The 25,635-nt window shown below is 45.5% G+C and overlaps 1 protein-coding gene across 1 annotated transcript in view; it reads right to left on the bottom strand.

Moving 5' to 3' along the window:
- Nucleotides 1-25,635, bottom strand: part of trim54 (tripartite motif containing 54) — a 91,201-nt gene that overhangs the window by 22,478 nt on the left and 43,088 nt on the right. Inside the window, exons 5-6 of the mRNA XM_041188555.1 lie at nucleotides 503-736; nucleotides 376-398 (exon numbers count right to left, since the gene is read on the bottom strand). Of these exons, the coding sequence (XP_041044489.1) occupies nucleotides 376-398; nucleotides 503-736 (257 nt within the window). The remainder of the gene's footprint in view (nucleotides 1-375; nucleotides 399-502; nucleotides 737-25,635) is intronic.

Below are 25,635 nucleotides of genomic sequence, written 5' to 3'. Positions count from 1 at the left end.
GCTTTCTATCTTTGAGAAACTATGCATGATTCCTACCAGAGGCAAAATTCCTATTGTCATTAGTATTGTACTGAGACGGCAAGTCATTCATTTACACTCCACTGAAAGAGGAGCTATGGAAGTGAGAACAGATGAGATTGTGAGTGAGACAGAGAGAGGCACGATGCGAGAGTAAGTGTGTGAGAGAAGAAGAAAGAGAGATTTTGTGAAAGAGAGCTCAAGAAAGATTAGGAGGTAATATAAGAAATGGAAGGGCATGTAAGGTGCCTCATTAATGAAAATCAGAGATTTTACTCAAACAAGTATTGCTGGGACCACCAACACAGCAGAAACAAAAATGTGTTTTTAATTGCTTACCTCTTGAAATCGACTTACTTTTTGATCAGCTGCTTTGTATTCTGTGAACAGAAATGTATCAAATGACCTGGATTGTAAATAAAATCAGAAAAATCCACCATGGTACAATCTTCACAGAAATACGAAAACCAATTGACGCACAGACCTGCAGGAACACTGCCATCTGAGGTTCCTCTGTAAGTTGCAGAGCTGTTTCTACCAGCTTGCTTGCCCCCTCCAGGTGATCTCCGTGTTGCCTCATCAGAGATCGTACATATTGCACTTTCTCCTCCTGTTCGCGAGTAATACATTGAAGCATTTCTTTTTTCCTCTCTTCTAGAATAGCATACAGAGTATCGAACTTTTCACAAAGGAGTTGCTTTTGTCTTCGGCTGTTATCCTGCAAACATGTGAAAGTTTGTTTATGGCTTAAGGGGAGCCGACAGTGGAACCAAATAACAGACACAAGGTATTGCAGTGGACAAAACTGGCTTTTAAAAAGAAAGCCACAAAAGTTACACCACGTTTTCTGAAATTAGAAAGCATTCCCTGCCCAAAGAGAGGTGCCCAACCCTCTACTCCACAAATGCTACCCTGTAAGAGACATCTAAAAGCAACCCTCCCTTCTGATCCTGATGAGCGTACTCGCAGCTAGAAAGTCATGTCTCAAGTTACCTTGCACAGGGTACAATATACTGAGGGCACAGGACTTGTAACAGAATTGGGGGCATTGCAAACAAGGGCCCCTAAAATCTGCAGAAGTTCTTCTGGTCTCTCACTGTGGCTTTGACCAGAGGCTGATGGACACCCCAGGAAAATAATGTGGTTGGCCACTTTTCTGAGGCTTCTGCTGACCTCCTGCCAAATTTACAGTGGGAGACTAGAACACTTGGGAAACTTCTGGGCCAAAACAGGAAATACATGAGCAGTGAACATCTACACAAATATTTGGTGCCAGTATCAATATCCACCATGATGGCAAATATGTTGCGCAATGTGTATGGAGACATAGAAACCAGGAAAATCTGGATTTGATCCCTAATCTGTTCTGAGCAAGCTGATTTCAGTTTAACGGTGATGGGTGGAGGGTTACAATTGGTTTATAGTCATAAAATTAAGGAGAGAGAAAAAAAATCAGCTTCTGAATGCCAGCCAGCAATCCCTGCCAGAAAATATAGAAGTGGACAGGTTTGGGTTTAACTGTGGTGCCAAATGGCTGATCAGAGTTTCAATAGTATCAGGGTTCACATATGGAGAATGGCCTTTTTTTTTTACCTGTACTTACCTGAATTTAAATCCACCCCAGCTCTCTTCAACACTTAAAATTCATCACTTTTCTACCTCTCTTCAGCTCTGAAGAAGAGTCATACAGATGTGAAGTGTTAACTCTGTTTCACTCTCCACAGGCGCTGCCAAACCTGCTGAGCTTTTCCAACATTTTCTGTTTTTATTTCAGATTTCCAGCATCCACAGTATTTCGCTTTTAATTACATCTAAGCTGATCTGATGGGATGTGATTATCCTCTTACTGTTGGCTGTATGACTTAAGTTTGGTCAGTCTTAATCAATTCCTAGTGAGCATCGGCCCACAACATGCTCCTTCCCCTAAGTTAGCTTTAACCAGTACTAGATGGCCAATCTCAGTAAGCAAAACCACAGAATGACTGCTGTTTGGAATGGAAAAAATGCAGGATGGTGCAATAATGGCTACCCTTCAGAGGTTGAAGCGCAGGTAGCTTGTTAGGATGGATGAGAGGGAGTTTTATTCAGCATCTATCCCTGCTGACCCATGCTGAAGTTTTGTGCTCAGGATGAAAAAGTTCTATTCCCCAGCCTTTTATCTCACAAAATTTCACACAAAAAAGAACAGGCACTTTTTTTGAGATATCCAAGGCCTACCTACAGGAGAGGAAACTTGGTCAAATAACCGATTATTGTTTCTTCAAATGGAATTATCAACAGATTTATCCGAGCTGTTAGCAATAAGATTTGAACATCACTTATGAGGCCCTAATGCCTCATTCAGTTCCTTGCTGCCCAACCTTCCCTGACAAATGGCTCAGTTTGCAGCACAGGTTCAAGTTCACCTGATTTGTTAACACGCTGAAGCTTGCAATTCCTCAAGTATCAGTCGTTGGCGTATACAGCGTGTAACAACACTGGCTTTACATCCATTACAAACTTACAGGATAAAGACTTTCTTCTCCACCAGCTTTTCAAATGAGTATATCATGTCAACAGAAAATCTCCATAGGATAATATTTCTACCACAATAAAAACTCAATGTCAATATGCTTTGATGGGTGAGCTGCTGAATGCAACATCCAGTTTGGTTCTGAGACCAAGGAATTGAAACTGGAGGAACAGCACCTCATCTTCCAATTAGGCACTTTACAGCCTTCCAGACCTAACACTGAGTTCAGGCCATGAACTCACTCTCCATCCCCACCCCTTTTTGATCCCTTTTTGTCTATATTCATTTTTATTTTTTAATTTTTATTTATTTTTTTCCCACTTATTTTCATTATTATTATTTTTAAAATTTATTTCCGGTTTTATTCATTGTTTTATCCCCAGCTTTTGGCCTATTTTGGATCTTTTCTCCCACCTCCATCCCCTCCCCCCACCCCACCCCCACTAGGGCCATCTGTCACTTCCCAGAGTGCTTACCCTGGTCCGGCCATTATCACCTTCTGCTTTCCACTCTCAATGTCACCATTAGCACCTCCTTTAGCCAGTATCACCACTATTAACAACCTTTTTTTTAATGACATCTTTTGCAATCCCTCCTTTGCCTCCACCTATCACTGGCCTTCTATCCAGCTTCACTTGTCCCACCCCCCTTTAAACAGTACATACTTCACCACATTTCTACCTCCCTTTAGCTCTGAAGAAGAGTCATATGGAATCGGAATGTTAACTCTGCCTTTCTCTCCACAGGCACTGTCAGACCTGCTGAGTTTTTTCAGCATTTTTTGTTTTTGTTTCAGATTTCCAGCATCCGCAGTATTTTGCCTTTGTTGAATTGCTGGTCTTTACTAAGCCAGGAAATTATTTAAACCGTCTACCAGGTTTGGTTATGAAAAATGGTCAACGTGAATGAAGTACACTCATGGAACAACATGCTATTATGAGTCATTGTGACTTGATTCACACAACCTGCTGGTTATAGCATTTTAGGGACCAGCGGTATAATTAAACTTAGCATACATCCAGGAGGCACCAATAAAGAAAATCAATGATTAATGATTCTGAAAGTTAAATTTCATATTCCATTGCACTTTCAGTGTGATTACTTGTTTTTATAAGTCATAGGCTTATATTAGTTATTAAACCATAAGGTATTAGAATCAAAGTCATCTACTGTTCATTAGACATGCACACACATGAAATTTCCACTAAGCAGTAATTAGAAGTGGGATCTGGCATCTCTGGTCCAAATGCACTGAGTCCAATTCTAGCACCTCTACAGCCGCCCAGCAGAGATCAGTCAACTCAGCACAGAGCATGAATCAAATCTCAGGACTTCTAGTCCTCATTGTTCAGTCGCAGGTGCCTTTAGCAACTGAGGCAACAAGGGAGCTCATGTAACTTTTACAAGGAGGAGGGGAGCAGTGGACTGTATAGTTCTGACCAAAGTGATATCTTACTCAGCTGTAGTGATTATAGTTTTGGGAAACGTAGGACTGTAGCTTTAAGTATAATCCTGTGTTTTAAGATCACATGATCTGTGTAAACCAACGTGTTAGCAGCGCGGGGAACCGCTAAGTCAGAGTTCTTCTTTAATTGTGGAGCTTAATATACATGTGTAGTTGCTGCTGCTGTCTTGTAAATAAAGTTTAAATGTTTCCACTAAAAAAAGTTGTCTGTAGATCAACTCGATAACAAACTGGCGACAAGGATAAATCAGGTTTGGTGCTGTCCCTCGCCCAGCGATTGTGAGTATCTAAGATAATTAAAAAGAAAGGAAGATAAACTTAATCAAGATGCCACAGTTTGGCAGGATCGATCCCTTTGAGCCAGCCACAGCTGACTGGTCTCGATATATAGAATGTCTACTTTCAAGCCAATGAAATCTCGGGGAAGGAAAAGAGAGCAATTCTCCTGAGTATTTGTGGGAGTAAAGCCTACAGTTTAATTCGAAGCTTGATGGCCCCCAGTGCTCCAGGTTCAAAGACTTTCAGTGAATTGTAGACCTCATTAAGGGACATTTTCAACCCAAGCCCTCAGTCACAATGCAGAGGTTCAAGTTCAATTCATGGAATAGCGGCCTGGGGGAGACCATTGCCACCTATGTGGTGAAATTAAAACAACAAATGGAATATTGCGATTATCGGTGAAACCCTCAACGGCATGCTCAGAGGTCGTTTGGTATGTGCCGTTCAGGAAGACACTATTCAGCAAAGGCTGAAGTGGATCTTGATTTAAAGAAAGCGTTAGCACTTACAATGGAAAGCACTCTAAGGGATTCACAAGCGATTCAAGGGGCGCAAAATGGCGCTATTCTCCTAGTTGGGTGGGAACAGTCAGCCGAAAGTGGCGCAAAAAGCCGGGACTCTGCTGTGAGGCAGGAAACAGCCACCACTAACTGAAAAATGAAAGGAAACAGCTTAGCAACTAAATTGAAAAATAACTTTCATCAATGTAGAAACAATCAGTGTTCTAGCGACTGACAATTTAAAGCAGTAGAATGTTATTTTTGTCACAGAAATGAACACAATGAGACATTGCAAAGTGAGATTTAAACAGGCTTCCAAACAACAGACGAAGCCCAATGAATTCTATAGTGTAGAAGAGCCAGAAATGACCAATCCTGACATTTATTCATTATTCAACATGAAAGATGAGAAGACAGAGCCAATTATTATCACAGTGCAAGTGAATGGTAAACAATTAAAAATGGAAGTAGACAGGGCTGCTTTTGCCACTGTAATAGGAGAACACACTTTCACATATTTAAATAAAGGTGATCAACAATTAAATTTGGAACAAACACCAGCCAAGTTGTAAATGTACACAGGCGAAGAAATCCAAGTAAAAGGTATCACCGGAACAACTGTTCATTACAGACACCAATCACCTACCAGTGATGGTGGTACATGATGAAGGGCCAAGCCTTCTAGGGTGTGATTGGTTGAAGGAGATTAAAGTAAACTAGTCCGAAATCTTCCAGCTGCAAACAGGAGAACTGCCAGAGCTGCTAAAAAAATATGACACCGTCTTCAAGGATAAACTGGGAAAAATCCAAGGCCTACAGGCCAAGATCTATGTGGACCCAGAAGCAACCCCCCGTTTCTTGAAAGCAAGACTGGTACCACACGTCCTGAGAGAGAAGGTTGACGCTGAGTCGAACCAGCTAGAGAGGTTATGTGTTATAAAAGTGGTTGAATTCTCAGAGTGGGCAGCACCCATGGTCGCTGTCCTTAAACTAGACCAGGCTGTCCAGATCTATGAGGACTATAAACTAACGGCCAACAGAGAAGTCAAACTGGACAGGTACCCTATCCCAACATTGAAGGCCTATATGCCAAACTAGCAGGAGGGACAAGATATACAAAGCTTGACATGAGTCACGCCTATCAGCAACTGGAACTGGATGACGCCTCCCAGGACCTTGTAATCATAAATATCCACAAAGGGTTATACCAATATACACACCTGCCCCCTGGTGCTTCCTCAGCCTGTGCCATTTTTCAGAGGAAATGGAAAGCTTACTACAGGGACTAGCTCAGGTTGCCGTCTGCCTAGACACTGTACTGATAACTGGATTCACAGAAAAGGAACACTAGGCTAGCCTCGAGAAAGTCCTGAATCAATTTATCGAAGCAGGAGTGCACCTGAAGAAGGAAAAATGCACTTTTCAGGCAAATGAAGTCACATGGGATCCAAGGCAATTTGGCAAATTGGATCCAGAATTGGCTGAGTGGCAGGAAGCAGAGGGTGATGGTCGAGGGGTGTTTTTGTGACTGGGTGCCTGTGTCCAGTGGGGTTCCACAGGGATCGGTGTTGAGTCCCTTGCTGTTTGTGATATATATAAACGATTTAGACTTGAATGTAGGAGGGTTGATCAGTAAGTTCGTGGATGACACGAAAATTGTTGGGGTGGTAAATAGTGAGGAGGATAGCCTTAGATTACAGGAGGATATAGACGGGCTGGTCAGATGGGCTGATCAGTGGCAAATGGAATTTAATCCAGAGAAGTGTGAGCTATTGCACTTGGGCAGGACAGACAAGGCACGGGAATACACAATGAATGGTAGGGCCCTGGGAAGTACCGAGGATCAGAAGGTCCTTGGCGTGCATGTCCACCGGTCCCTTAAGGTAGCGGGACAGGTAGATAAGGTGGTTAAGAAGGCATGTGGGATACTTGCCTTTATTAACCAAGGCATAGAATATAAGAGCAGGGAGGTTATGCTGGAACTGTATAAAACGCTGGTTAGGCCACAGCTGGAGTATTGCATGCAGTTCTGGAATCCGCATTCTAGGAAGGATGTGATTGCACTAGAGAGAGAGCAGAGGAGATTTACCAGGATGTTGCCTGGGCTGGAGAGTTTTAGTTATGAGCAGAGATTGGATCGACTGGGGTTATTTTCCCTGAAGCAGAGGAGATTGAGGGGGGACATGACTGAGGTATATAAAATTATGAGGGGCATAGATAGGGTAGACAGGAAGGAGCTTTTCCCGTTGGTGGAGGGATCAATAACCAGGGGGCAAAGATTTAAGGTAAGGGGCAGGAGGTTTGGAGGGGATGTGAGGAAGAATTTTTTCACCCAGAGGGTGGTGGGAATCTGGAACTCACTGCCTGAAAGGGTGGTAGAGGCAAAAACCTTCATAACATTTAAGAAGTATTTGGATGTGCACTTGCAATGCCGTTGCTTACAAGGCTATGGGCCTAGTGCTGGAAAATGGGATTAGAATAGTTAGGTACTTGTTTGACTGGCACAGACTTGATGGACCGAAGGGCCTTTTTCTGTGCTGTAGACATCTATGACTCTATTTATTTGGGCCACCTGGTAGATGCCCAAGGGTTAAACCCAGCTGAAGAGAAGGTTAAAGCAATAAGCGACACACCTGCATCCAAGAACACCTCTGAACTTAAATCATTTTTAGGAATGATAAATTATTATGAGCGATTTCTACCAAATTTAAGCACAAATCTAGCCCCTCTATCTTCACTGCTAAGAAAAAACCAGTGTTGGTTTTGGGAGGCACCCCAAAAAAGAAGCCTTCATGAAAGTAAAACAGCTGTTATATTCTTCAAATCCACTAGTGCATTATGACCAGATGAAGGAATTGGTGCTAACCTGCGATGTGTCTCCCTATGAATAGGAGCAGTACTATCTCACAAAATGGACGACCGCACAGAGAGGCCAATAGGCCTATGTATCCAGGATATTTACCACAGCTGAAAAAGGATAGTCTCAGATTGAAAAGGAAGCCCTGTCAATTATTTTTGGTTTAAAGAAATTCCACCAAAACGTGCACGGGTGACATTTCACAATAGCATCAGGTCACAAACCACTTCTGGGTCTGTTTAGTGAGGAATGGGCTATACCTTCCATAGCCTCTGCAAGAATACAAAAATGGCCCCCAATTTTGGCAGCACATGAACACACCTTTCATATACCAAATGCCAATGCCCTAAGTCACCTTCCTTTGCAAGAGAATGAAGAACGTATCCCAATTCCACAGGAACTCATATTAGTGATGAATTTTCTAGATTCCTCACCAGTCTGTGCCAGGCAGATAAGAAACTGGATGAATTGTGATCCAGTCCTGTCTTGAGTGAGAGACCAAGTGTTACATGGTTGGTCCCAGGGACAAGTCTCTGATGAATTGAAGCCATTTTTTAGCTGAAGACACGAGACGAGCAGTCAGGATGGTATTCTATTATGGAGGTGCACGGGTAGTAGTTCCTGCACAAGGAAAGGAACCACTTTTAGTAGAGCTACACAGTGCCCATCCAGGGATCCCCTGAATGAAGACGATAGCACAGAGTTATCTTTGGTGGCCAGGGATGGACGACAATATTGAAAATGTGGTAAAACACTGTGCAATGTCAACAGCTACAAAAATTGCCTGTGTAGTCCCATTATACTCATGAGGGTGGCCTGGTAGACCCTGGGTGAGATTGCATTTGGTTACTTCGGTCCTTTCCTTGGAACCATGTTTCTAGTGATTATAGATGCTCATTCCAAGTTGCTGGATGTTTATGAGGTAGAGTCGTTGACATCAGGCACCACTATAGAAAAACCAAGCCAAAGCTTTGCCATCCGTGGATTGCCAGAGGTAATTGTCTCAGGTAATGGCATTGCATTTATGAGCACTGAGTTCCAATGATTTATCAACCTCAACAGTATTAACCCCGCGAAGACTGCAGTGTACCATCCGTCATCAAAAAGACTCGCGGAAAGGGCAGTTCAAACTTTTAAGGTAGGAATGAAAAAGTTAACAGGTGATTCGTTGGAGACCAAGCTTGCTCATTTTCCATTTCACTACAGAACAACTCCCCACGCTATGACAGGGACAACATCTGCAGAATTACTGATGAGGCACCATCTTTGGACAAGACTAAGTCTAACAGTTCCCAATTTGGAGGGGAAGGTGGAGAAAAGTCGAGGCAACCAAAAAGCGACTCATGATTTGCATAGTTGAGAGCTGTTAATTTACTGTTGGAGAAGCAGTATAGGTAAGGAATTTCAGTGGAGGATCAAAGTGGTTACTTGGTAAAGTAAGCTCTGTGACCGGACCTTTGTCATACCACGTGGAAGTGGAGGGCCGGATCACCCATAAATACATGGACCATTTAAAAGAAAGAGAGATCACGCAACAAAATGATGTTCCACCTGTAACCATTGATGAGCCAGTGTTTCCTGTTGAAGTTGCTCAACCAAGGACAGACATGCCCGATGTCTCTGTCAGGGTGGAAGTCACTGAACTGCCTGTGTCTAATGAGGCACCTGATGTAAATGCGGTTCCAGAGAACGTCGTTCCTGCAAATGAATCTGAAGTCATGGAGCTGTGATATTCCACACGGATCAGGAAACTACCTGGAAGACTGAAAGCAAAAAACTGCGGATGCTGGAAATCCAAAACAAAAATAAAAATACCTGGAAAAACTCAGCAGGTCTGGCAGCATCTGCGGAGAGGAATACAGTTCCAGACCTGCTGAGTTTTTCCAGGTATTTTTACTTTTACCTGGAAGACTGAACTTGTAATTTCATGAGATAAATATCCTTGTAAATATAAAATGTATGGAAAAGTTAAAGGGGGAGAAACGTAATAATTATTGTTCTGGGAAACATAGGACTGTAGCTTAAAGAATAATCCTGTGTTGTAAGCTCACATGATCTGTGCAAACTAATGTGTTAGCAGCGTGGGGAACCTCTACAGTCAGAGTTCTTTTTTAGTTGTGGAGTTTGATATACAAGTGTAGTTGCTGCTGCTGTCTTGTAAATAAAATTAAATGTTTCCATTAAGAAAAGTTGTCCGAAGATCGACGCTATAACATCAACAATGTTTCATGCTGTTGTAGCAATATTGCTACAGCCCTACTAATGGAGTTTATTATGCAAGGTTGCAAAGGGCTAGTGCATAGAATCACCGCAAGGTATCCTTCATGTTGGTCTATATAGATTTTCCAATAAATAAATGGAAGCTTTTTATGCATCCCAGTTCACTCACAAAATTTAAGGCACAAGAACTGAATTGACAAGTGCAGAGGTAATACCATTCTGTTTAACAGGCTCATAAACTTAACAGTGTACTGTTTCTGAGATATTTTATTAGACCACATTGAAATAAAAGATGACACCCATTTGGCTTCTCCAAAAATTCAATTATTTTTCTCTACAATATATATTTCAGATTTATTGGAGCAGACCATGTACTAATAACTTCTTTACAAATACAACAATGGTTATTGGGTTTTGAATTCCATGACCTTGACCGAAAACTGTTGTGAAAAGAAAAGATTTGAAATGAGACACTTCAGCAGCTGCTATCCAGTGAGCCTACTAGAAAGTTCAAATACAGGCAACAGGGGAGGTCAAGGTTTTGCTGATTTTTGATGTCCTGCCCTTCCTAATTGTAAAATGCACTCACTGTCCAGGCCTAGATATCAAAATTGGACAAGGAGCTTGACGATTAAATTTAAAATGACATCCTTGGAAGATGTAACCAGTTTCCGCAGTGGAAGGTAATTTAGAATTCTCCTTTGCTCCAGCCCTTCTTTATCATAGATGAGACAGAAAGCTCACTGTCAGAAGGTTGTGGGCACGAGTCAGTCATGTTACTCTTGAGCTTTGGAGCTAACATTATGGCAGGCACATTATATTGGCTATACACATTGGGCATTCTAGGTTTATCTGGAACACTATTCAATCGCATTTCTGAATGAGCTCCATCATGCATTTTACGTGTGTATACATTAGTGCTCAGAAGGAGCTATAGAGACAAGCATGTGTATTACCTGACTCACGGATATTGTATGTACTACTCAACACATCATCCACCAAACTGAGCTGTCAGTCTAGTGCTCATTGACAAGTTTAATAGTGAAAGGTATCAAAATATCACAATGCAATTTCCCTCCATTACACCAGCGGCTGAAAATTAAAAATACTTAATTGGTTGCAAAGTGCTTTGGGAAATCCTAAGGTCATGAAAAAGCACTTTATTAAAATAAATAACTTGCATTTATAATATGTTGAGATTTTGGAGGGTAACATATCTTCAAATGTTAAGCTGGAAATTATAAAATGCAAATACAACATCCAACAACCACAGCGAGTTATAGAGACCAGTTGCATTCCAGGAGCTCTACACTTTGAGATTCTTCCAATGCATGCTTCTGAACAAGCTGACTTAAAATAGTGAAGTTGGAAATTTAGAATGCACAATTAAGCTCTAGTGAACATAATGTGGTAATACAATAAATTAAGATGGCTGACAGCGGCAGCATAGATACGAAGTTGGCTGAGTGGCAGGAAACAAGGTAGTGGTGAATAGTTTTCTTTTACTGGAGTGAAGTATATAGTGGGGTTCCCCAGGGGATTGATACAAGGACCACTGCTCTCCATGATATCAATGACCTAGACTTGGGTGCACAAGGCACAATTTCAAAATTTGTGGATAACACAAAACTTGGAGGCATTATGAATTGTGAGGAGGATTGCGATAGACCTCAAGAGGGCATAGAGAGCTGGTAGAATGGGCAGACATGTGGCAGATGAAAATTAATGCAGAAAAGTGTGAACTAATGCATTTTGGTGGGAAGAATGAGGAAAGACAATAGAAAATAAAGAATGCAATAGTAAAGGGAGTGCAGGAACATAGAAACCCAGGAGCATATGTGCACTAATCATTGAAGGTGGCAGGACAGGTTGTGAAAGTGGTTAAAAGAGCATATGGAATCCTGGACTTTATAAGTCGAGGCACAGAGTACGAAAGCAAGGTGTTGTTATGATGAACCTTTATAAAACATTGGTTTGGCTGGAGTATTGTGTACAATTCTGGACACCACACTTTAAGAAGATAGAGAGGGTGCAGAAGAGAATGCTGCCAGGAATGAGGGACTTCAGTTACTTGGAAGCTGGTTGTGTTCTAAGAGAAGTGAAAGTTGAGGAGAGTTTTGAAAGAGGTGTTCAAAATCATGAGAGGTCCAGACTGGGTAGAGAGAATCTGTTCCCATTGATGTAAGGGCCGAGAAACAGAGGACACCAATGTAAGGTGAGTAGCAAAAGAACCAACAGCGACATGAGTGAAAAAGGTTTTTACGCAGCAAGTAGTTAGGGGTTCTGAAATGCATTGATGAAAAGGTGGTGGAGGCAGATTCGTTTGTGGCGTTCAATAGGGAATTAGGTAAACACGTGGAAATAAAACATTTGCTGGGCTGTGGGGAAAGGATGGGGGAGCTGGACTTGCTGAATTGCTCTTGCACAGATCCAGCACGGACATACTGGCCTCCTTTGATGCTGCAACCATCCCAAGGGCAGAATTTTACATGCCCATTGGCATTGGGCATGCTCGGCAGTTAGACGGCCAAAAATCAGTCCACAGTAATGTTGCGCAGCGCTCGTGATGGTCGCCTGCTGGACTTCAAGGTTGAGGCACATTGGAGGGTGCGAGGGCTGCCCTGTGGTTGAGACATGTTGGGGGGGGGTAAGGGCTGCCCTGCGGTTGAGACATGTTGGGGGGGGGTAAGGGCTGATCTGAGGTTGAGGCGTGTTGGGGGGGGGGGGTAAGGGCTGATCTGAGGTTGAGACATGTTGGGGGGGGTAAGTGCTGATCTGAGGTTGAGGCGTGTTGGGGGGGTAAGTGCTGATCTGAGGTTGAGGCGCGTTGGGGGGGGTAAGTGCTGATCTGAGGTTGAGGCGTGTTGGGGGGGTAAGTGCTGATCTGAGGTTGAGGCGTGTTGGGGGGGGTAAGTGCTGATCTGAGGTTGAGGTGTGTTGGGGGGGTAAGAGCTGCTCTGAGGTTGAGGCGTGTTGGGGGGGGGTAAGTGCTGATCTGAGGTTGAGGCGTGTTGGGGGGGGGTAAGTGCTGATCTGAGGTTGAGGCGTGTTGAGGGGGGGGTAAGTGCTGATCTGAGGTTGAGGCGTGTTGGGGGGGGGTAAGGGCTGATCTGAGGTTGAGGCGTGTTGAGGGGGGGGTAAGTGCTGATCTGAGGTTGAGGCGTGTTGGGGGGGGGGGTAAGGGCTGATCTGAGGTTGAGGCGTGTTGGGGGGGGTAAGTGCTGATCTGAGGTTGAGGCGTGTTGGGGGGGGTAAGTGCTGATCTGAGGTTGAGGCGTGTTGGGGGGGGGGGGTAAGTGCTGCTCTGAGGTTGAGGCGTGTTGGGGGGGTAAGAGCTGATCTGAGGTTGAGGCGTGTTGGGGGGGTAAGTGCTGATCTGAGGTTGAGGCGTGTTGGGGGGGGTAAGTGCTGATCTGAGGTTGAGGCGTGTTGGGGGGGGGGGTAAGGGCTGATCTGAGGTTGAGGCGTGTTGGGGGGGGTAAATGCTGATCTGAGGTTGAGGCGTGTTGGGGGGGGGTAAGAGCTGCTCTGAGGTTGAGGCGTGTTGGGGGGGTAAGAGCTGCTCTGAGGTTGAGGCGTGTTGGGGGGGTAAGGGCTGCTCTGAGGTTGAGGCGTGTTGGGGGGGGTAAGAGCTGCTCTGAGGTTGAGGCGTGTTGGGGGGGTAAGAGCTGCTCTGAGGTTGAGGCGTGTTGGGGGGGTAAGAGCTGCTCTGAGGTTGAGGCGTGTTGGGGGGGTAAGAGCTGCTCTGAGGTTGAGGCGTGTTGGGGGGGTAAGAGCTGCTCTGAGGTTGAGGCGTGTTGGGGGGGGGTAAGTGCTGATCTGAGGTTGAGGCGTGTTGGGGGGGGGGTAAGTGCTGATCTGAGGTTGAGGCGTGTTGGGGGGGGGTAAGTGCTGATCTGAGGTTGAGGCGTGTTGGGGGGGGGTAAGTGCCGATCTGAGGTTGAGGCGTGTTGGGGGGGGTAAGTGCTGATCTGAGGTTGAGGCGTGTTGGGGGGGTAAGAGCTGCTCTGAGATTGAAGTTAGAGCACAAGCACATGTGGGGAGGAGGGGGAGGGAAGCGGCCATGCAGTAGGGAAACCTTGTATAAGGTGAACACTCCTCTGCAGCTGAGACAGTTCAGGCGCAGCCACATTGATTTGGCTGGATTCGGGCCTCTAGTTTATCTGCCCACTCAAGCAACACAGAGACATGAAAGTGCCACCAAGTGTTCCAGAGCTTTTCACCCCTCGGGCACAGACTGCAAACTAATGAGCATTTCAGTGAGCTGCAGAACAGTTGGATGACTTGACACATTGTACAATCTCCTCACTAAAGCCATGGAGCAGTCACTGGAGGAGGTGCTCACAGCCCCTTGCAATGTCATCATCCCGGTTAGCACCAGTATCCCCCCATGGTTCAAGCTAATAGTGCAGCCTTGCAGTGTGGGTTAGGAGAATGCCTGTGCCTGAGCTGAGAGAACAGCCTGCAGTCCAATGGGCAAAGCTGCTGCCAATCGGTCAGGTGGAGGGGGGGAGGTGGGTGGGGTTTCGGGCAGCCATGCAGCGCACTAAACTCTGGCCATCCAACTGGTGGACAGCACTCTCTGGGATGTGTTAAGGGGCCATCAGACTTAACCAAGAGAGGTTCTTAGTGCACCCATGCTAACCCTGGCATCTCTATCTTTTATCCTTGCTAGGCAGAGGGAGGAGCAGCACCCTCAGGGTGAAGAGGAGGCTGGGGGTCCCGCGCACACTGCTGAAGACCCACAGTGAGCAGTTGTTGGTCGGTGCCTGGCTAGACCCAGGGTCTATAGATGCCACATTTCATTCTTGCAAATGACTGAGAACCAGTGTTGCTGAAGACTGCTCATGTCCAGGGAACTGGTCGCTCACATCTGCCACCTGCTGCAGGATTTGTCGCCATGGGGACATGGAGGGCATCCACTGCCAGTGGTCATGGAAGTGACCATGACGCTCAATTTCTATGCCAGAGGCTCCTTTCAGGGCTCCACAGGTAACCTCTGTGGGATATCACAAACCTCCACCCACAAATACATCCATGAGGTCACGGATGCCATCTTCGTGAAGGCACACAACTTTGTGCATTTTGCTTGGAACCAGGGCAGCCAGGATGCAAGAGTGATTGGATTTGCCCAGATCTCGGGTTTCCCACAGGTGCAGGGTGCCATCGACTGCACTCACGTGACGCTCAGATCTCCATCACAACAGTCAACTGTGTCAACCACAAGGACTTCCATTTGCTGAATGTGCAGCTGGTGTGCGACCACCACAAACACATCCCACACGTCTGCACATGGTATCCAAGGTGTGTCCACAACTCCTACATTGTCAGTCGGTCACAGATCCCTGACGTCTTCCAGGGTCCACAGAAGCTGCAGGGTTGGCTCCTCGGGGACAAGGGCTACCCACAGAAGCCATGGCTGATGATACCCATGCGGCAGCCTCAGACTGCAGCAGAGCAAAGGTATAATGGGGCGCATGCTGCAACTCGGAACTTGGTGGTGGAAACCATCGGGATGCTGAAGCTGATGTTCCGGTGCCTGGATTGGTTTGGTGGAGCCCTAAAATATAGACCACAGAGAGTGTCATGGATCATCGTCGTCTGCTGAGCCCTTTACAACCTGGGTCTGCAATGGGGAGAGGAGCTGGCTGAGGAGGGGATGGAGGAGCTGGATGAGGAGGGGATGGGAAAGCTGGATGAGGAGGGTGTCGATGGTGATGAGAGTGAGGAGGTCCTCAAAGGCAAGGATGATGGCGATGAGGCCCTCACATTGGCCAGACGAGGCAGACATGCTCAGGAGACCCTCATAGATGCTAGATTTGTGGAGGATGATGACGACATGCAGTGAGGTGACACCATAGATCCTCACATTGTATCTATGAATGTATGACTCCAATCTGGCTTATGGCAATGCACATACCCTCTGTGAGAATGCTCCTGTCATGGAGATGCAGCGGAGACCCTAATATTCACTTGATTGCAGGAGGATGATGATGACATGCAGTGAGGACACTCCATAGATCTTCACATAGCCTCTGAGAATGTCTGACTCCTGTCTGGCTGAGGGCAGCTCGCTTGCATTTCGTGATCAGGGTCATATAATGGAGGCACAGCCATGAAACTTTAAAAGCATCTGACCCTTTGTCCGCCTTCATCACTTGATCCCTCCAGGAGCACAGTGTCACTGGTCCCCGATGCTGAAGAGATGGGGCCAGCCCCACATTAAAGGTGCTGAGAGCACACAGAGAGAATGAGGGAACTCTGTGACGCCTGTCCACAACATTCTGGCAGCAATGACCAGCACCATTGAGTTGCAGGCATCAGTAATGTGTCCAGGGAGCATGAGGCTGGCCCATCACTTTGGTCTGAAAGCTGCACAGACACAGGGAAGAGGCCCTGCACTGAGACACCTGCCTTTATCTTGTGCAGAAAGGTTTCACATCTGAGTGACAAGAACACTGCTCATCAGAACAAGGAGCCATAGGCAGGGAGACATTCTTGTGAGTTTATTTACAATAATGAACATTATGTACAAGTGATTAACACCTGTGCCGAGGCTGTGAACTATATCTTCTTTACCTTTCCAAGCCTGCCGCTACGTCTTGGTGCTCCCTGGACACCCACAGTGGAGGTGGAGGCAGCCTGCTGACTGCGACACCCTGTCTGTGATGACCTTGGCGGGCGTCCTCTGGAGGCTGAGACCTGGAGGGCCCCGGCCTGCTTTTGGGGTCCTGCTGTGTGGTAGTGGCTCCCTCCTCAAGCTGTGGAGCTGGAGTTAATGGGGTCACAGGAAGAAGGGACTCGGATGGGCTGGACACTCCTGGAGTCACCTGGGTGGACGGCCAGAGTGTACAACTGCTGGTTCTCCTCCCTATGGGTGTCCAAGGGCCCCAGGCTGACTCCTTGAGGAGAAGGGGTAGCTGGAGTGAGATCGAGCTGCCCTGCACCCCTCTCACGAACACACTGTTGGGGGCCAACTCTCCCTCTTGTTGTGTGCCAGCTTGTCCTGCATGGATAGAGATGGAGAGAGTGTAAGCAGGACGCCTGCCAGGCCAGATGATAAATGTGCCTGGCCTGTGTGACTGGCCCCACGGATGGGATGAGGACAATGAAGGTGTGTGTGAGAGAGTGAATGATGGTGTCTCTTGAACTGGCAGTGAATGAGGGCCTTGTGGATGTGTGATGGGTTTGAGAGTGGTTGAATTGAGAGTGATGAGAACAGTGACTTACCCTGGTGGAATGAAGGAGATCATTCATCCTCTTTCTACACTGGGTGGCTGTCCCCTTTTGCAAGGCATTGGCGCTGACCACCGCTACCACCACCTCCCAAGTCAGGTTGGTGATGTTGCTGACCCTCCTGTAGCCAGAGCTGGGAGGGGGGGTAGAGGACATCAGGGTGATCCTCCACGGCATCAAAAGGCGCTTGAATGATGCATCATTAAACCTGGGGGCTGCAGTCTTTTTACCTTTTGGGGACATGTCTTCCGTGCAGCTGGTCCTGGGCTGGAAGCACTGAGAGGTGTGCGCACGGCTGCACTTTAAATATGGCGCATGGCGTGATGGAGCGGCGAGATGATGGCGCGGTGGGTGAATGAGAGCCCGCCCGCCATGGAAACCGCGTGATTCCTGCGAATGCATAATTAATGTGGTCAGTTTGGGATGATACATCCTGAGAAGCTGCCATCGTGGTTGGCGGGTAAAATGCATTTAATGCAAATCTGGGAACAATTCCGCCCTATGATTCTATTAACGATGTAAATATTGCACAAGAATTCAATTATAACAGGAGTAAACTAGAAGTAATATTTTACCAGTGTTGGAACGTATTTCTCATCACCCCCAGCCCTGGTCGAAAATTCTGTCGGCACCAAACTGGCTTTCAATCTGACCGCGAGAATATTCCGGGGCCTGGCTTGAATGAATTCAGAATGGGACTTCTGCCCCTCAGGGACTGAGAGTCCCACCAGGTTGGCTATAGTCCCAGCTGTGCCAGGACACAATGGTGGCCACTGCTAGAGCTACCAGGAGTCCCAAGAAGAGCTGAAGATCAATACTGGGCTTCGGGTAAGCTCAGCCACATTGGTTAGAGTTGTTTTCGCAGCTCCAGCAAGGGGGAGGAGGGATTTCAGGGTTTAGAAGCCGGGGAGGCACAAAGTGGGGGCACAATCTTGAGGGGTGGGGGGGGTGCTCTCGATGGGCACAGGGGGCACCCCAAAGGAGGTGGGCTCCCTTCCTGCCTGCCTTTAGCTGATACAGTGAAACCTGCTGGGCTACTCGTCCTTTCCCCCGCATCACACCCAGCCACATGTATTACTGCAGCAGAGAGGGAGTTAGATCCTCAAGTGGCCATTGATTGTCCACTTAAGGGTCTCAATAGGTCAAAGGGCAGGTGGGCTGCCTGGCACTTTACCCACCCAGCGCAATATGGGGCCACATCGGGATGGACATGAAGGTGGCAAGCTGGCCACCCACTTTATTTTACTTGCCTCCCCCTCATCAAATATACGAGCTGGGGTCCTGTAAAATTCACCCCCTGAAGCATATTAAACAGTTCATGGGGAATCAGATAAAGTTCAAAAACAGCAAAACACTTCTGAAATTTGAATACCAACATTTACAAATATAGTAGGGAAAATATTTTTACAAATCATATGCCGAATTTTGTAAGTTATACTAACTGCAGAATGAGTTAATTAAAAGGCCAATATTAGAGCTGGAATGAGGTTATGAACTAGAAATTTAACTCAACATTCTCACAAAAGCGGATATTGTTACATTCTTTATTTCCAAAGTTGCTGAGCAGTCATCAGATAAAACATGTAATTTTGGCTTTAATCAAATGACAAATTGAACTTTCTTCTCCCTTGGTTTACAGAAACAGGCCTTAGCAGGGAGTCCGTGCTATGCTGATTTATAGACTAGGCCTTGTGCTGGCCGACAAGAGTCCTTTAAATGAGAAATACCCACTTTATTATCATCATGAACAACTTAACTACAAACAGCAGAGGCTTACAGGCTACGTGTAAAGATGAAATCATTTCCCCCACTAATTTGTAAATTTCTCATGCTACAGATACTAATGGACCTGGATGTTTTGATTTTGGATTTATCCACCAATGAAGCAACCAAAGAACAGCACCCTTCAAACTTGCAAAATTGTAATGTGTCCAAGTAGGAATGATAAATAAAAGCATTATTGGAAAGTGAGTTGCCTTGACATTGGCATCAACTCATTGGTACTGTGAAGAACAACTGTCAAAAGCGTCAAGATAAACTGCCAAAGCGACCAAAGTGAAATTTAGCAATAATCTGCTCACTGATGCCCAGTTTGGGTTCTGCCAGGGCCACTAAGCTCCTGACCTCTTTACAGCCTTGGTTCAAACATGGACAAAAGAGCTGAACTCTCGAGGTGAGGTGAGAGTAACTGCCCTTGACATCAAGGCAGCATTTGACCGAGTGTGGCATCAAGGAGCACTAGCAAAACTGGAGTCAATGGGAATCAGGGGGAAAACTCTCCGCTGGTTGGAGTCATACCTAGCATAAAGGAAGATGGTTGTGGTTGTTGGAGGTCAGTCATCTCAGCTCCAGGACATCACTGCAGGAGTTCCTCAGGGTAGTGTCCTCGGCCCAACCATCTTCAGCTGCTTCATCAATGACCTTCCTTCCATCATAAGGCCAGAAGTGGGGATGTTCGCTGATGATTGCACAATGTTCAGCACCATTCGCAACTCCTCAGATACGGAAGCAGTCTGTGTCCTAAATGCAGCAAGACCTGGACAATATCCAGGCTTGGGCTGACAAGTGGCAAGTAACATTCACGCCACACAAGTGTCAGGCAATGACCATCTCCAACAAGAGAGAATCCAACCATCGCCCCTTGATGTTCAATGGCATTACCATCACTGAATCCCCCACTATCAACATCCTGGGGGTTACTATTGGCTGGAAACTGAACTGGGCTAGCCTTATAAATACTGTGGCTACAAGAGCAGGTCAGAGGCCAGGAATTGTGCAACGAGTAACTCACCTCCTGACTCAAAGCCTGTCCACCATCTACAAGGTATAGGTCAGGAGTGTGGTGGAATACTACCCATTTGCCTGGATGAGTGCAGCTCCCACAACATTTGAGAAGCCCGACACTGTCCAGGACAAAGCAGTCTACTTGATTGGTACCACATCCACAAACATTCACTCCCTCCATCACCGATGCACAGTAGCAGCAGTGTGTACCATCTACAGGATGCACTGCAGGAACTCACCAAGCCTCCTTAGATGGCACTTTCCAAACCCAAGACTGCTACCACCTAGGAGGACAAGGGCAGCAGACACATGGGAACACCACCGCCTGGAAGTTCCCTTCCAAGTCACTCACCATCCTGACTTGGAAATATATCACCATTCCTTCATTATCGCTGAGTCAAATACCTGGAACTCCCTTCCTAACAGCATTGTGGGTGTACCTACACCACATGGACTACGGCGGTTCAAGAAGGCAGCTCACCACCACCTTCTCAAGGGCAACTAGGGATGGGTAATAAATGCTAGCCCGGCCAGCAAAGCCCACATCCCGTGAATGAATAAAAAGCATCAAGGTGTCAAGGCATTTAAAACTCCTGTTCTTCACTCTTTGAAAAAAAGTGTCAGGAGTGTTAAAAAAATGGTCGCTTGCTCTTTCACTCTGTTGACATAAGCCTTAGGGTTACTGTTACGGGATTAGTGCTGCATGATTGATTTCACTATTGTCCATTATCACATTCGGGTGCCTGCCATTTCATAGTTTTAATGACAGATCCAAGTGGTTATGGACTCTTTGAAATGGGACCATGAATTCCAATGCTTGTTTTTATAAGGGATTATGCAATTGAATGAAATGTTTGTTTTCATAAGGGATAATTGTAGTTGAAGAATTGCAAATATAATAAATGGGTCTTTATGATTGACAGTGTTTTTTTAAGAAAAAAATAGACACTTGAAACTTCATTTTATTTAATCTCAGCATGGGTCCTGAGGTCTGCCCATGGTGGATATTGGGTGAGATGGAATGGTAGGTGCAAGGGGTGATTGTTGGGGAACAAGGGTTGCCATGAGTTGGCACTAAGTTGGCATAGGAGCTATAAAGCACCATGGGTAATGGGTGGGGTTATAGGTTGACATAGTTGGCATGAGGGGCCACGGGAGCTGGGCAGAGGAGCATGGGTTTGTGTGGAGATTATGAGGGGCCATGGGGAGTGGGTAGAGGGCATGGATTGGCATGAATGGGGCATGGGTGTATATTGGGGGGGAGGGGTTGACATAAAAACATAAAACAGCCCTCCAGCTCTCACCTCACACACCCTATGTTTTTCTGCTTTTTGTTTTAAATCTTCGATACAGTACAAGTGCAGAGAGGCAGGCCTTCTACCCAGCCCAGCCCCCGGAGCCAGCATCTTCCACACTCCTTCCAGGGTCACCTAGTCAGTATCCTGATAGAGCTCGCACACCGCAAGTAAAATCTGACGCCCAGTCAGACATTTTTGTAAGTCAGGTTTGTGGAGCCGGGAATTGTCCTGACTCTGCGCATCCGACACACGGACGAAAATCTGGGCTCATGAGTCCTCCAGAAAGGCAGTGAGGGAGTAGTCGTTCTGGTATCTCTCCAAATTGTGGCTCTGTGATATTCTAAAGTTTCACCTTCCCACAGAGGCAGCTCTCACAAAAGTCAGACCCAATTTTACATCTAGACTTAGGCAAGCATCTGCTTGAAGTCTGTCCGTAGAGAGATTTTACCCAGGACAAGGTCTCCCTCTATTGGTAAAAATGTCTTACTTACTTTAATTTCGTGGTATAAAGGTTAGCAATTTACATAGCATTTTTTTTTCAGTCAGACGACATCCAGGAAAGTCAACCTGAGATGGGTAAAAATTATGGATCACCTAGAATACCCACTTATATGGTTAGATCCATTGCATTGTTCCCTTGAGCTCAGTTAGGCTGATACCACTTAACTCAAACACTCACTGTCTGTACTTATTTCAGTTTTTCTCTTAATCATGTAATTTAAACTCCAATTCTAAGTGACTACTGGTGCAACACAAAAATATACCATTAAGTATATTAAACATTCAATTGGATGGCAAACGTGTTGTGTGTTTTGTTTTGAAATTGTGCATGGAAACATAGGAGCAGGAGTAGGTCGCTCGGTCCCTCAAGCCTGCTCTGCCATTCAATTAGATCTTGACTGATATTCTATCTCAGCACAATTTTCCTGCACTATCCCCACATCCCTTGATGCAATTTGCAAAGATTTCATTGTATAATCAGGTCATCTCAGAACAATGTTATTCCTCCAACCCAGTTGACTTGGCATTCAACAATTCTGACTTTAGGATGAAAAATAGGTCCTTGGGGTGGAAGAATTTTCTGCATCTTGTATTCCCATAAATTTGTCTATACAATCCCAAGATGTTAAGATTAGATTTGCTGAGAATCTGTTCAAATACGATGGTCCATTGGTCTGATAATAGTATGAGTTCAGTGTGTAGGGTCCATGATTGAAAGGAAATCTGCAATTGGATTTATATTGACTCCCTCTGTCACTTGCTGATTTAACACTCATCTATTTGTTTCTGCCATTCTGATGGCAGATGCTTGCCAGATTAACCCTAAGGTTATCTTTCCAATCTTATTAGTTGGAGCAAAAGCTGTCCCACTACCCACTCAGACTGATGCCAAAGCATTAGGGAATACTTCTCTGCTGCAATTCCAATTCGTTCCCCAAATGCCTGAGCATCAATCAACTGCCCTCTACTTTAGGGCCAGCCTGCCTCTGGCTGCCTTTACCCCCTTGTGGCATCCCCCAGATGTTCCTTAATTTGATCTTAAAGATATACCCTCGGGTTGCATTCAAGTAATTTTTTTTACTATTTGAAGTGGTATAAACAGCAACAGGAAAGACCAGCAACAGAGCGACTTTGGGTGGTTTTATTTTTGAAGGAAACTGATGGCGCAGCAGCACAGAAGTGCACAATAGCTTAGAAGCTGCAGCACCCTGGGCCATTTGCAGCACAGAAGTGCACAATAGCTTAGAAGCTGCAGCACCCTGGGCCATTTGCACTGGTTGCACAGTTGGGAAAGGTTGAATTTAAAATTAAAACAGGAAATCAGGCTGGGAAAAAGACATTAATGACACTGGCAAAAATAACTTTTATCCATCTCATATATTGATTAATATTATTAATTAATATATATAATTAAAGAAAGCTCTGAATATATCTAAAAGTTGGTGCAGCTGGTAGACTGAGGGAAATGCAATGTATGATAGCAACAATGCCACCTCATGAAGGATCACTGAAAGTAAAGTATTTTTTTGCAGCCATTAGATCATCATCCAATAAAAGTAATATAAGCACATTACAAATGTGTGACTGCATTGTGAAACAATTAGAATTATACTTCTCCGATAACTCATTACTTGCATATGCCAAGCTGTTCCAGTACAGCTACAACACTGGCAGTGGGGAAAATTGTTCAGGTGTGCCCTATACACAAACAGCAGCACAAATCCAACCTGGCCAATCAGTCTACTCTCGATCATTAGTAAACTTATGGAAGGAGCCATCAACAGTGCTATCAAGTAGCAGTTACTTAGCAATAACCTGCTCACTGACACCCAGTTTGGGTTCTGCCAGGGTCACACCTCCTGACATCTTTACAGCCTTGGTTCAAACATGGACAAAAGAGCTGAACTCCTGAGCTGAGGTGAGAGTGGCTGCCCTCAACATCAAGGCAGCATTTGACCAAGTGTGGCATCAAGGAACCCTAGCAAAACTGCAGTCAATGGGAATCGGGGGAAAAACTCTCCACTGGTTGGAGTCATACCTAGCACAAAGGAAGATGGTTGTGGTTGTTGGAGGTCAGTCATCTCAGCTCCAGGACATCACTGCGGGAGTTCCTCAGGGTAGTGTCCTAGACCAACCATCTTCAGCTGCTTCATCAATGACCTTCCTTCCATCAGAAGGTCAGAAGTGGGGGTGTTTGTTGATGATTGCATAATGTTCAGCACCATTCGCGACTCCTCAGATACTGAAGCAGCCCATGTCCAAATGCAGCAAGACCTGAATAATACCCAGCCTTAGGCTGATAAGTGACAAGCAAAATTCGTGCCACACATGTGCCCCTTGACATTCAATAGCATTAACATCACTGAATCCCTCACTATCAACATCCTGGGGGTTACCATTGACCAGAAACTGAACTGGACTAGCCATATAAATACTGTGGCTACAAGAGCAGGTCAGAGGCTAGGAATCTTGTGACGAGTAATTCATCTCCTGACTCCCTAAAGCCTGTCCACCATCTACAAGGCATAAGTCAGGAGTGTGATGGAATACTGTCCACTTGCCTGGATGAGTGCAGCTCCCACAACACTCAAGAAGTTTGACACCTTCCAGGACAAAGCAGTCCGCTTGATTCACACCCCATCCACAAACATTCACTCCCTCCACCACCGACGCACAGTAGCAGCAGTGTGTACCATCTACAAGATGCACTGCAGGAACTCACCAAGGCTCCTTAGACAGCACCTTCCAAACCCATGACTGCTACCACCTAGAAGGACAAGGGCAGCAGACACATGGGAACACCACCGCCTGGAAGTTCCCCTCCAAGTCACTCACCATTCTGCCATTCCTTCACTGTCGCTGGATCAAAATCCAGCATGCCTCTCTCTAACAGCACTGTGGATGTACCTACACCACATGGCCTGTAGCCATTCAAGAAAGCAGCTCACCACCACCTCTTCAAGGGTAATTAGGATGGGCAATAAATGAGGCTCATCAGCAATGCCCACACCCCATGAATACATTTTAAAAATCACTTTTTATGTTTTGATCATCATGTGAGGTGTAATCCACATAGTTGCAAACTTGGCATTTCACATCAACGTGCAGTATGACTATGCTCGTGTCAAAATTCTCAACACTAGGCAAGGAGCTCTGAGAGCAGTTGCTTTGTTCCTTTGAAAGGAGTAGCATCCTACTTGTACTTTTTTAATTACCTGAATCAATGTGGTAGCAAATTCAACAAATCTATAATCTTCTCCAATACTTTTTTGTCTTTGGGAGTTCATATTTTGAACAATTTTGAGCTTTATAGGACCTAGTTCAAGTTTAGTAATTTGCTGTCCAAAATAAGTTGCTTTTAGAACTGCACCTTGTGTCCCTTTTGAACTCAGATTCTTCACCCACCATTTTTGAGGTAATGCAGTGAAGTTATTGTTGTGCGTATTTTGCATCTCTCCAAACACCACAGTGTCAATGATTGTCATCAAGGCTTTGTTAGATTTTGTCAACATCTTCTTGCTTGATGATCAGTAATGGTGCGTGGCAAGACAGGAGACTACACCTGAGTGAGATGGAGACCGAGCGAGTAGCGAATTAGATTCATGTGGGAATTCAGTGCACATGGGAGAGAGATGTACCATACATAGGAATTATTCCAAGTTAATTAAGAGGGTAATTAAATTAAGTTAACTAAATAACATAAGTAACGTCAGGACAGGTGTTATTTTGCAGCTGTGGAATGTGGGCGCTTTTGGACACCAAGGCAATCTAGGACAAACATGTCTACAGAAAGTGTAAACAGCTAGAGGAATTCCGGATCAGGATTATTGATCTGGAAGTCGAACTGCAGACACTATGCAACATAAGGGAGGAGGAGAAATACCTGTACACTTTGTTCCAGAGGACCGTCACACCTGGAGAATAAGGTATTTAATTTGGTCAGCAGTGAGGGACAGGAGGATGTG

Source organism: Carcharodon carcharias, chromosome 5, assembly GCF_017639515.1.
Source record: "Carcharodon carcharias isolate sCarCar2 chromosome 5, sCarCar2.pri, whole genome shotgun sequence".
NCBI classification, from domain to species: domain Eukaryota; kingdom Metazoa; phylum Chordata; class Chondrichthyes; order Lamniformes; family Lamnidae; genus Carcharodon; species Carcharodon carcharias.
The sequence above is the reverse complement of the archived record's forward strand: the minus strand, read 5'-3'. Positions and strand labels throughout refer to the sequence as shown.